Source organism: Dipteris shenzhenensis, chromosome 23, assembly GCF_047967505.1.
Source record: "Dipteris shenzhenensis isolate YYH24624 ecotype China chromosome 23, Dip_SZ_1.0, whole genome shotgun sequence".
In the NCBI taxonomy this organism is placed as follows: Eukaryota; Viridiplantae; Streptophyta; class Polypodiopsida; order Gleicheniales; family Dipteridaceae; genus Dipteris; species Dipteris shenzhenensis.
Genome location: NC_141618.1, coordinates 18,837,263 through 18,850,355, shown reverse-complemented (window position 1 = coordinate 18,850,355; position 13,093 = coordinate 18,837,263). Strand labels below are relative to the sequence as shown.

Sequence of the window (13,093 nt, the reverse complement as noted above, 5' to 3'; positions counted from 1 at the left end):
CTTTACACCCCTTTAACACTGGTCATTTTGTTATGTACTTTTTTTAATCCAACACTACTGCAACACAGATCATGCTTTTGTGACGACAGTGGCTTTGTTAGAAAATCCGCCCACATTGTCTCTGTTGATGTGTGTTCCAGCTCCAGCTTGTTTTCTTCAATCATTTCACGAATGAAGTGATATTTAAGATCAACGTGCTTTGTCTTCTCCGAATGTTTAGGATTACTTGCAAGACAAATGCAAGAAAGATTGTCACAGAATATCTTCAATCGAGGCTTTGGTAGCAGCTTTAGTTCCTCAATTAACATCTGAATCCATAGACCTTCTTTTGCTGCTAATGCAACTACAACAAACTCAGCTTCAGCAGATGAAAGTGTGACTGAAACTTGCTTCTTTGACTGCCATGTGACTGCTGCTCCTGCAAGAAGAAAGGTAAACCCAGCAGTAGATCTCCTTGTATCGATTTCACCCCCCCAATCAGAGTCAGACCATCCAATGAGTGAGGTGAGCTGACTCTGACTGAAGGACCGAGAAAAAAGTAAACCAAAATGACGTGTGAATTTAAGGTATCGTACAATTCTTTGAAGTGCTTTCCAGTGTTTATAGCCCGGGTTATGCATAAAGCGAGATAGAAAGTTGACACTATGACACAGGTCTATGCGGGTGCTTGTGACCAGGTAGCGCAATTTTCCCAGAAGCTGTTTGTAAGGAAATTGCAACATATATTGCTTATCACGGTCAGACGCGGGGCAGTCAGCGAGAGACAGTTTATTGGTAATTGGTAGAGGGGACGAAGCCGGCTTAATTTGGCTCATCCCAAACTGATGAAGTATCTCATCTATAAATTTTGTTTGATGTAGAGAGAGTGTGCCTTCAGGTCTGTTACGTGTGACTTGAAGACCCAAGAAGTAAGTGAGTGGTCCTAAATCTTTGATGGCGAAAGCGGTGGCCAACTCTTGCTTAGCAAATTGAACTGTTGCATCAGATGAGCCTAATAGAGGTATATCATCAACATATAATGCAACAACAAGAAATTCTTGAGAAGTATGACGTATATATATATTAGGCTCAGAGAGAAGACGTGTGTACCCGTGTTGTAGCATGAAATTGTTGAACCGCTGGAACCATAGGCGAGGAGACTGTTTAAGTCCATAGAGAGATCGTTGCAGCTTGCAGACATAATGAGAAGTATCTTGATTGACGAAGTATGGTGGTTGCTCCATGTATAGCTCCTCCGGAAGGTCTCCATGTAAGAATGCTGTCTGCACATCAAGATGATGTAATTCCAAATCAAGTAAGGTGGCAAGTGCGAGCAATATCCGGAAGGAAGCCATACGAAGGACAGGAGAAAATGTTTCATGGTAATCAAGTCCAGGGACTTGACTGAAACCACGCGCCACCAATCGAGCCTTGTAACGGGCGATCGTTCCATCAGGATTGAGTTTATGGCGAAGAAGCCATTTGCAACTGATGGGATGACGATCGGGTGGGGGCGGTACGAGTGTCCAGGTCTTGGTGTGAACCAACGAATCATATTCTTGTTGCATGGCAGACCACCATTGGGAAGAGTCAGGTCCGTCAAGTGCAGATGCAACTGAGATGGGATCCTCCGTAAGTGAAGAGGTCGATGCCTCAAAGACGGCTGAGAAGGCATAATCCGATGCAAGGTCGTGCTGAGCCAACAGTGCATCGAGTCCTGTAGTAGTATTATAAAGATCTGTGAGGGCTCTAGTGCGGTTCGCAGGGGCAGATGCAAGGGAAGAAGAAGGAATTAGGGAAGGATCGCTGGATGGTGAGGTGTATCGGAGGCAGCAGGTGCAGTTGGAGGGGATGGACTATACATGTCGCGGTTGGAATGGAGGTTGGCAGCGATGGACCGACGTGTGTTGGAAGGGCGCCCCGTGGGACTCCACGGTGGACGTTGGGTGAATGCCAGTGGGCTCACTTGTTCTGTCGATCGATGCAAGACACGGACAGCAGGTGTTCGCGGAGTTGTTTGAATAGGTGGGGATGGTGGAGCGATTGCTGCTGGGATCGGTGGTGGAGGTACCACAGGAATCCGTGGATCAAAGGGAGCCCGCCAAGTAACCATGGAATGGGTCTTCTTCGTGGAGGTTGGGGATTCACAGGAGGAGGTCGCGGGTGAAGGTGGAACAGAGGTAGAAGTTTGTGTAGGTGCAGTCGAGATGAGTGATTCTTCATCAAAGATGAGGGTGCGAGAGAATAAGAAACGCCTCCGTGTGGGATCATATAGTCGGTAGCCTTTGACCCCGTGAGGCTCTCCGTACCCAACAAAGATTGTTTTGAGGGCATGATCATCAAGCTTTCGACGGTTTGGGGAAGGTATGAAGGCATAGGCAGTTGCACCAAAAACCCGGAGTCGCTTGTAATCAGGTTGACGGCCAAACCAAAGAGTATAGGGAATGGCACCAACACTTCGTGAGTAGATGCGATTCTGCAAGTAACATGCGGTAGAGACTGCTTCCTCCCAGAATGAAGGTGGGAGCCCAGCAACCTTCAACATGCTGCGAGCGGCATTCATGTATGTACAATTCTTGCGCTCAGCAATCCCATTTTGATGGGGGTTATGTGCAATAGTAAAGCGTTGCTTGATGCCGTTTTGATAGCAGTAGTCTCGGAACTCAGCCGAGGCATACTCACCACCATTGTCAGACTGTAGCATCTTGATGGTATAAGGTAACTGGTTCTCAACAAGATGACGATAAGTCCGAAAAGCCCGTAAGACCGTAGCAGAGGCCTTATCTCTCAAAAAGGATAGGATTGTGAACCTCGTGTAATCGTCGATAAAGGTAAGGAAATAATGGCTGCGAGAAAGAGATGGTGTGGGTAATTCACATATATCTGTGTGAATTAGTTGAAGCGGTGCTGTCATAGCTTTAGTATGTGTAGGGTACTTAGTATTAGATAATTTCCCGTAAATACAGCCTTCACATAAGGAGAGACGGCTAGATTGTGGGAGATGGAAGTTCAAGGCCAATCTCTGCTTGGACATGTATTTCATTGTGGTATGGTTCAGATGACCAAGACGATAGTGCCAAAGTAGCGTTTTGTAGGGTTGAGTAGGATTATGGACGGCACTGTAGACTTCATGGGCAGGAAGTGTTGTGCGACCAAGAAATTACAATCGACCATACCGAGGGCAAGTAACAACATATTTCCTGCCGTTAGGAAGACGATGATGAATTGAACAGTGAGTGTGGTGAAACTGCACGAAGGTGTCTGGGCCTTTCACCTTACTGACGGAGATGAGGTTTTTTGCGATATATGGAACATAATAGATCTGGTCAATGATAACAAGATTCCCATCTGAAAGTTCGACATTCGCACTGCTGACTCCAATGGCTTTTTGAGTACCATTATCACCAAATCGTATATCGACCGGGATTGCAAGAGGTCGATAATTGTGAAGCCACTCCTTCCGGGATGTGAGATGACAAGTAGCCCCAGTATCAAGGATCCAGGTGGATTCAGTCGAATCGGATTGTTGATGTGAGGCAGAAAATGCAAGGAAGGCATCCTCAACCGAAGATGTATCAGATACCACGGAATTACCATCCTCTTCTATCACGTTCTCAGATTCCGTCCCGGAATCAGAGACATAGTTGGCTTGACCTGAGCGATAGGGTATTTTTCCTTTGTTTGCTTTATTATGCCAACAGTCACGTGAATGATGGCTAGCCCAATTGCATATGCGGCAGTGTGGTTTAGCAAGGCGAAAATTAGGGGTATTGTGTAGCTTGGAACGATAACGACGTGTAGAAGAGGAACGAGAACGTTCCATATTGGATCGTGATGAAGATGAATGTCGATGGGATCGACCTTGTGTGGGGCGAAAACGTGTTTGTGGAGTAGAGTACATCACAAGAGTAGTGGTAGAGCCCGATGACGTTGAAGCCATTGTCGTGCGCATAGCCTATTCCTGAATAATAGTAGGTACAAGGGAGGGAATAGTAAGATTGGCTTGATTCGTCTTCGTTGTGATGAAGGGTTGCCAAGACGGGGGCAAGGCGGCTAACAGGAAAATGGCTTGAACATTCTGAGGAAGAATGAGTCCAGACAATATTAAATCATCCATAGATGTCCGCCAAGACAGGATGAACTTGGAGACATCATCGGACTCGTTCATAGAAAGTTTCATTAATTTTTTTAAGTTTGCTACTTGTGAGGAGACATCTGTGTGCTCATACGTTTCACGTAGTTGTGTCCAGATTTGATGGGATGTTGTTAGTGTTCGCACGGCCTGTTTTTGACTGTCTTCCATGTGAAGAAAGAGTTCTAATCGTGCATTCAAATCTTTGGTCCTCCAATCCGTGACGGCTTGCGCATTGGCTGCAACCGCTGGATCAAGCATAACTTGGGTTCCGTTGACGACGGTAAGCAGGTCCATTTTCTGCAGAAGAAGCTCCATGGTCATTTTCCATGGCTGATAATTGGTGTCGGTCAATTTATCGACTTTATAAGTGCGGGAGGCTGTTGCGGCTTGGGCCATGGGTGACTACTGTCCGGATCAGTGTCAACTTGCAGCGCTCCATGTATGTTCTTGGCATTGATTGGCTTCCTAGCCTGTGCGAGATACCATGTAGAAAAATAGAAACTGTGTGTGCTCACAAGATGTTGTCACAGACACTTGAGATACAAAACAAATGCGTGCTTCCTTTTCTCAATCGGTAGGATACATAGCGACAGTTCGTCGCTTCAGTATGTCGTTTCAAATCATGATGTTTGAATGTTTTAATTTATTAATAACTAAAATGACCAGGTGTTATATTTCTTTATCTTTTTCTGCCACAACAAAGAGACGAGTAGAGCGATCTCCATCCCCCGAACACCATCCAAAATGACGATGGAGAGTATCTCCCACCAAAGAGAGGAAGTGACAAGGTCGAATTCAAGCTAATGAATTATGAAATCAATCTGCGAGCGGGTCAATTTATGATGCCAGCAAGAGCAGAAGAAACCAAGGGCTCGAACCTTGAAGACCTTGGTGAAGACAAAGATCTAGCCCAAGGCAAATCAAAATACTAGAAAAAAATCTAAAGAAACCATTGGCAACCCCAACCCTTCAGTCAATGTCGCTCACGCTGGCCACAACTCGAAGATTTCGTTGAGAAAATTTGTTCATGAGACACCTTCAAAACCTTACATTGTTGGCCTATCTTATTCCTCTATGCATGCAGACCCTCGCATTGATCCGAAGGTAAAGAAAATGACGTCTCTTTTTATGTGCATTACGATCGATACCCCTTTCCATCATGGGGAGAAAGATTCTGGCCAAGACAAAGAGTATGCAATAGATGATGTCCATCAATCAATAGTAACATGCAGCAAAAAAAGATCAAGATGGCCATGATGCAGATTTGTGAATTAATAAGTTTACACATAAACTTATAATCAAAAGAACAATGCAAAATATGACGACTAAACGAACAGACATGGTTTATAAAACGTCAACAGACGTAACCCAAATTTAGTAACTACTCAAAAGCCCGATTGAGGCAAAATAATACACAGTTTGTTCATCTACGTAGTTTTCTGTTCTCTGTCTCAAGAGCACACACATTGAATGCTTCACATGGTATCAGTTTCTACGAAGCAACCTTAATCCTCCTCCACTTTCGCTTGTGACAGAGGTTCCTCTGATCCGGACAGAGTGAACTTCCATTACAACAATTATACACTCTTACAAATCCAAGCCTTACACAGTTTCCATCCCCTCACGCCATGGCTGCTGCTGTTGCTCGTACCTACAAGTTGGACAAGTTGGTCGGTTCCAACTACCTTGCATGGCGCGTCAAAATGGAGATGTGTCTCACCCAACTTGACCTTTGGGGCGTCGTTTCTGGTACAGAGGCTAGCCCAACCTCCATTGTCCCTCCTCCAGGTGCTGCTCCACTTACGGCTGCTCAAGTTGCTGCCCAAGCCGCTGCTCAAGATATATGGAATCTCAAAGTCCTGAGTGCCTGCACTGAAATGGTCCTACACATAAGCGACAAACAGGTGCAATTGGTACGCTCCCTTCCCACGTCCAAAGCAATGTGGGATCATTTGAAATCTCAATACGAACATACTGACCTGCCATCACAAGTGATGATTCTAAAGCGCCTCATCAACCTTGAAATGAAATCTGATCAATCCGCGGATACATTTGTCAATGATTGGCAAACTCTTTTGGATAATGCGATCATTGCCGGCCTAGTGATCCCAAACACGCTCCAAGTCATGCTACTTCTTGCTGCACTACCTTCGACATGGCGATCATTCATTACTACACAAACCACAGTCATAAATAAAAAACGGTTCCTCAATGGCAAGCAAAATTAAGCAAGAGCAGGTCATGAATGACCAGACGACCAAATCAACCCCTTTTGTCACACCCATGGCCATGAATACAAGGATTCACAAAAACTTCAGACAGTCCAACCTGCGAACCGGTGGAAATACAAACAACTTTCGAGAGCGACCATTTCCTTCAAATCGGCCATCATTTAATCAAGGAAACAGAGGCTTAAATCAAGGTTCCTCCTCTCGAAACATTCAGTGCAATTATTATCACAGGATTGGGCATCTAGAACATGACTGCCGAACTAAAAAACCTGAATCTCGGCCACAGACACGGTTCTAGCCACCATGAGCACAAGCACGGGTTGCACTGCTAGAAGATAACCAACAGCCAAATTATGAGGCATCTCAGGAACACAACTCTCTTCAATTATTTGCAGCAACAATTGATACTCAGAATGGCACAACTGATGATTGGTATTTTGATACCGGAGCCACTCATCACACATGACATTTATATGACAATGGTTGTCTAATTACAAACCTCTTGCACAACCACTTGAGGTGCGCCTTGGTGATGACAGTACCCAGTATGCTCAAGGTTTTGGCAGCCTCCAAATTCACTTACCAGATGGGCAACATACTCAAATTGATCGAGTATACTATGTACCAGCACTTACCCGAAACCTTCTCTCTGTGGTGTGGAATCCCATCCAAACACGTGGACCTCCCATCAAGCTCAGCCCCCCATGCAACCACTGGCTTATCACCACAAGCTGGCCATGCACATGCAACCCTTTCCCCGACTGACACGCGTCCACAAACCCCGCCATCTCCCTTAACATCCGATCCAGTGCTGATGAGCACTGGATCCTTATCTGACATCCTCGCCACAGCAAATGCTGCTGCCCTTGATTACAATCCCGACACTTCTGCAGCCGCCCTCCAAGATGACCTTCCCCTCGACAACATCCGTGTAAAGGATGCACCTTCCAACGCTGACGCTGATCTGTGGCGAGCAGCCATGGATGCCGAGTTCTCCTCGCTGCAACACAACGGCACATGGACTCGCGTTCCTAAGCCGGCTGGAAGGAGGCTCGTGTCCTGCAAGTGGCTACTGCGAAGGAAATACAATTCCGATGGCTCGATCTCACGATACAAAGCACGGTTGGTGGCCCGTGGCTTCACACAAGTTCCAGGTGAGGACTTTCATGAGACGTATTCCCCCGTCCTTGGCATGCCCTCTTTACGACTGCTCATTGCACTATTAGCTCATCTACAACTACACATCCACCAGCTCGATGTTAAGACAGCGTTCTTACTTGGAAGCTTGGACGAGGAGATATGCATGGCCCAACCTCCTTACTATGCTTCCACTGCTTATCCTCATCATGTGTACAAGCTTCAGCGTTCACTCTATGGACTGAAGCAGTCTCCCCGGCAATGGTATTATCGGTTCCACACTTTCATGCTGGAGCATGGATACCGCAGGCTTCCCACAGAGACAAACGTATACATACGGCACCTCCCAGGCTGTCTTCTCATCATCGGAATCTACGTTGACGACATAGTTGCTGTCAGCAGCAATCTCAGATATCTTCAACGAGTCAAGGCTGAGCTTGCTGCCACTTTCGCTATGGTGGATGGTGGCCCACTCCACTTCTGCTTAGGCATTCATGTGCAACAGAATGAGAGCAATGGCAGCATACACATACATCAGCAAAGATTTATACAAGACATACTACGCAAGTTCCAGATGGTTGACTGCCGACCTAGTCCCATACCAGGATTTCCTTCCAAAAAATTCACTGTCGAGATGGCACCATCTACCCCACAGGAAATCTCTGCAATGCGAAATGTTCCTTATCGACAAGTGCTGGGCTCCCTTCGTTACCTGGTAACATGTACTCGCCCTGACCTCTGCTTTATAACTGGCATGCTTTCACGGTTTATGCAGAATCCAGGTCCCATTCATTGGCAAGCCCTACAACGGGTCCTCCGTTACCTCAAGCAATCCTCTCAACTTGGGATTCAATACATTAAAGGCTCGCCCTCCCTCATTCAGTTACAAGCTTGGTCGGACTCCGATTGGGGGGGAGATCTTGATACAAGGCTTTCTACCTCCGGCTATGTGTTCCTACTAGCGGGGGGAGCAGTATCTTGGCAATCGAAGAAGCAGACTTCAGTTGCACTGTCCTCTACAGAAGCTGAATTCGTAGCTGCAGCAGCAGCAAGCAAAGAAGGCATTTGGCTAAATCAACTTTTGCAGGATCTGGAACTCCATGGCAAGATAGCAGTACCACCATTCATTTTGTTTATGGACAATCAGTCAAGCATTACACTGATCAAGACAATGAAGCACCACGAGAAGACAAAGCACGTGGATTATAAGTATCATTATCTGAAGGAGCTATCTGAAGAGGGCAAACTTATCGTGGAACACACTTCCACACAAGACATGTGGGCAGATTTCCTTACCAAAGCAAACCGAAACATGATCGGTGCTGCAAAGCTATAGGAATGATATAGATAGTGTCTCTGTTATATCCTTTTATCACATCTCGATAATTTTCTTAGTTTCTAAAGGAGGGGGAGTGTGTGAATTAATAAGTTTACACATAAACTTATAATCAAAAGAACAATGCAAAATACAACGACTAAACGAACAGACATGGTTTATGAAACGTCAACAGACGTAACCCAAATTTTGTAACTACTCAAAAGCCCGATTGAGGCAAAATAATACACAGTTCGTTCATCTACGTAGTTTTCTGTTCTCTGTCTCAAGAGCACACACATTGAATGCTTCACAAGATTATCAAGATGAAGATCAAAATAAGGGGGCTGAATTAGATAAAGAAGACTATGTTGAAAACGAATTTGAAGAAGACGATGATCTTGAGAATGAAGACATAACTCCTTTCTCTCGCTTGAGGGGAAAAAAAGGAGAACAAGCTCAAGAAATCCTAATTGTTAAAGTACCATATGCAAGTTGAACAAAGATGAAGACCAAAATGATAATGTTGCTGCTGATAATCCAACTATATAAGATCCTGGTTGAATCGAATTAATCATAATTGGTGACTCACCTCCAAATGGAAAACTGGTGAATCACACACAGAGTCACTTTCATACTCTATTACTCATAAGGCTTCCGTCTTAAGGGGTAGTATAGGAAGTAAGCCGTAAATCTTAGAAACATTCACACACACGGTGCAGAGGTGATATGAATCAACACGTCTCTAGATGAAACGACACCATCTACTACTATATCTCGATATATGCACGAATGTCAACCAATCAATATACACAATTGTATACAACCTCTGATTTCTATAGACAAGTGAGACTCAATGATTGATAAGAAGAATGCCAACAATATGCTAACAAAGACAGCTTCTCTGGTGCCGAGTTGTGCAAAAATGGCTCATCTAATCACATCGAGTGGTGCTAAGACACGAAAGAGGTCAATAAAAATAAAACTTTCATGCAAAGCTAGTTCATTTAGAGACCATGCATTTCTCAATGCCACGTAACCTTTGATTTAGAAACAAAGGTGGGAGTGGTTCTTAAACAGGTTTCAAAAAAAGTTGGATAAGTGGAGAAGCTTTCAGGCAAATTTGGCAGGGAGGAGATTGGTGCTTAACCACTGCCTTTACCCTATCTCTATTTTTTATCTATCTTTCTGGTCTCCCTCTAAAACTAGACTAGATAGATTTATCAGAATGTGTAGATCCTTTTTGTGGGGGGAAAACAACAAAATTTCCTTGGTAAGATGGAGCTACTATATTAAACCTAGGGAAGAAGGGGGGTCTAGGTGTTATAGATATTTCACCTGCTGCCAAAAAACTCTCTACCACATGGGTAGTCAAAGCTCTACTAAATACAGAAGATGATTGGGCTCAGCTTCTATTGAGAAACATGAGGCACATCTGAGCCTGCAGGGCTCCTAAATGGAGAAATTATCCTCTTACCTCAGCTATCTTCAACCCTAAACCCTGCAAAATCAAAGGAAGCACACTCTGGAAATCTATTTGGGGTGATTTTGAAGAGATAAAAACCTTTCTTCAATTCTCTCATAAAGATGATTTCATGGCCATGGACTTAGTATGGGTGTCAAAAGTTTTCAGAAACTGTACACTGACACAGAAATAATTTAGCTCGGCATCTTCTCTATTTAAGAAGGGACTACAATCTTGGGGGCAGTTATGGAACAGCGAACTTTTCAGATAGAAGACATGGCAAGAAATTAAAAGGGAGTTTTCTCTCACCAACCAAAGCCAGGGACTTATCATGGATAGGTTGGAATTATGAAAGGAAGAAATTAGCTCGAAAGGTGGCTCTATCCTGTGTATACATAAAGAGTTCAGTTGGGTACAATGTTCTTCCATACTTCCAATACCAACTCCAACTGATGATATGGATGACCTTTCTAGAACCCTTAATGACAGATGCCAAGTTTGACAGAGTTTGAGCTAAAAAAGTTCCAGAGAAGATGTCTTGCCTTGCTTCGCTTATTCTTCACAAAGAACTTTAGACTAATGCTAGAGAGCTCAGAATAGGAAAGGGAGATGACAAATGTCAAAGATGTCTTGATTGCATGGAGGATATATTTCATCTTTTTGTTGCGTGTCCCCATGCCAGAAGAGTTTGGCAATTCATTCAGATTGAGTGTGGAGAACCTGTTAACCCGAAAGCTATTTTGCTAGGAGATGCTTGCAAAATAAGGCATGAGCCTTGGTTCCAAATAAGGCACATGCTCTATGGTTCATATGGATCTCTAGAAATAACTTTCAGTTTAACCTTAAAGATCTATGTATTGATGCCTTGTTTGCTTCATGGTGGGATGGGAAAAAGGATGCCTTGATTTTCAAATAAGTACCTACAATTTGGAATACTCAAAATTGAATTCTGATATTTCAAGACACAAATGCTACTGCTTTATTTCTGATGAACACACAAAGCTTCCTCACTTCCTGCAGAGAAGAGCTAAGCCATTTCAATATTAGAATAAAAGAAAGCTCCCAAATGTTGAAAGAAACGTTCACATGCACATCTATAGATCCTACCTTAGTTTCTACCTCTTAAAATTACATTATTGTAGCCGCAATGAAACCATTGGTGTATTAATTCAAACTAAAATCTCCAAATCTTAGGAAAATCAAGAATCCCCAAATTTCATACACAAATTTTCTTTCTAATCCCCTTGGAATTATGCCCCCATATGGATGAGGAGCTTACAAGCCAGTTTCAAGACTATAGGCCTAGGCCTAGGTGATTTAATAGGTAAGAAGTATGTAGCTAACATATGCTTCGAAATTAGGTAAATTGCTCATAAACTGTAAGATTTTGCTCAGAAAAAAATCAACATTTATATAGTCCACACATACTTCTGTATTGGTTCCATAGTGGAGATTGCTTGCTCCCCATTTATATTGGCTCACTTTTTGTACCATATGGATCACAAGTCCTTCTGCACAAGATTCTTCCTCATGTAACTTTGAATAACTTATTTCTTATAGAGGTTTATAAGACCCTTTCAGTTAAATCATGGCCTTTGACTTTTGAGGGGAAAAAGAAATCTCTTTCTCGAGTATAGGTTGATGATGCTAGACGCTCCTTATCTATATTCTTTCCTTGTGCCATTCTCAACTAAGCACTTAGCTAAATAAGACCAAGGAGTCTTGGTTGTTAAGCATTCAATAGATCTCTATTATTAGCACACATCTAGGATTCATATTATGCTAGGATCACACTCAATGCTCTAGGCTTTACAAATATCTCTAGATGTGGATAAAGCATTAATCAAAGTTTGATTTGGACTCAAGAAACACATGAACGATAGGTTAACTTGGAATTTTCTTGGCACAATGGGACCACTCCTTAGGTGTAGGCAGTTTCAATCTTGTAAATGGAGATTTTTTTTTCATTTTTTCATTTATGTGCATAAAATGCATTCCATATCATGTTTGATGTATGCAAAAAAGTGTCATGGAATTTAGATCCTATGTAACTAAACATTAGAGTGAGGAGCTTCTAATGGAAATAGCTAAACATTAAAATGAGGAAGTCATGAGGAACACCTAACAGAACTAAGAGAAAGTAGCTAGGTACACAGTACATAATATCAAGGGAACGTATTGTATAAATTTGTTCAACTTTTGAAAAATGCTATAATAGCATCATTATCTTATGTTTACACTATATAAAATTAGATTTCCTTACATGTCCTATTACATGGATTCATTTTAAAGTAAATATAACAAATTATTTTCTTGATTCTTACCTCAACCTCGTGTGTTGCAGCATCATGGTATTGCATTCCAAGTTGATGCTTTTGATATCGTTCCAATATTTTTCCCATGCTATAAAAACAAAGATTGGAGCTTAGCTCTCTCTCTCTCTCACACACACACACACACACACACACACACACATTCCCATCCTATGAAAATGAACAATAGAACTCTCTCTCTCTCTCTCTCTCTCATATTTTTCTAATTTAAATCTTCTATTTGGTACATTATAGATTTTGTAAGAACAATAAGATGGCCAGGGGAAGAGGCTACCCATATAAAATACCCCAATTGCATTGAAGGAACACATGGTAAAAAGGAAGGCAATTGCATTGAAGGAACACACGATAAAAAGGAAGAAATGCCTTATAAAATTCCTCATGAAACTTGACATCCAAGAGGGAAAATCATAAGACCATGCAAGAAAGATTCCATGCATGAGAAAATTAAAAAATTGAAATAGGTGGTACCTTGCATAAACTCTCTACATGGTTACC

General features: G+C 42.9%; 1 protein-coding gene across 1 annotated transcript in view; it reads right to left on the bottom strand.

Moving 5' to 3' along the window:
- LOC147887081 (MADS-box transcription factor 6-like) overlaps positions 1-12,664 on the bottom strand; it is a 193,723-nt gene extending 181,059 nt beyond the window's left edge. Inside the window, exon 1 of the mRNA XM_087394219.1 lies at positions 12,587-12,664. Coding sequence (XP_087250345.1) covers positions 12,587-12,664 — 78 coding nt within the window. The remainder of the gene's footprint in view (positions 1-12,586) is intronic.
- Between the last annotated feature and the right edge of the window lie 429 nt (positions 12,665-13,093).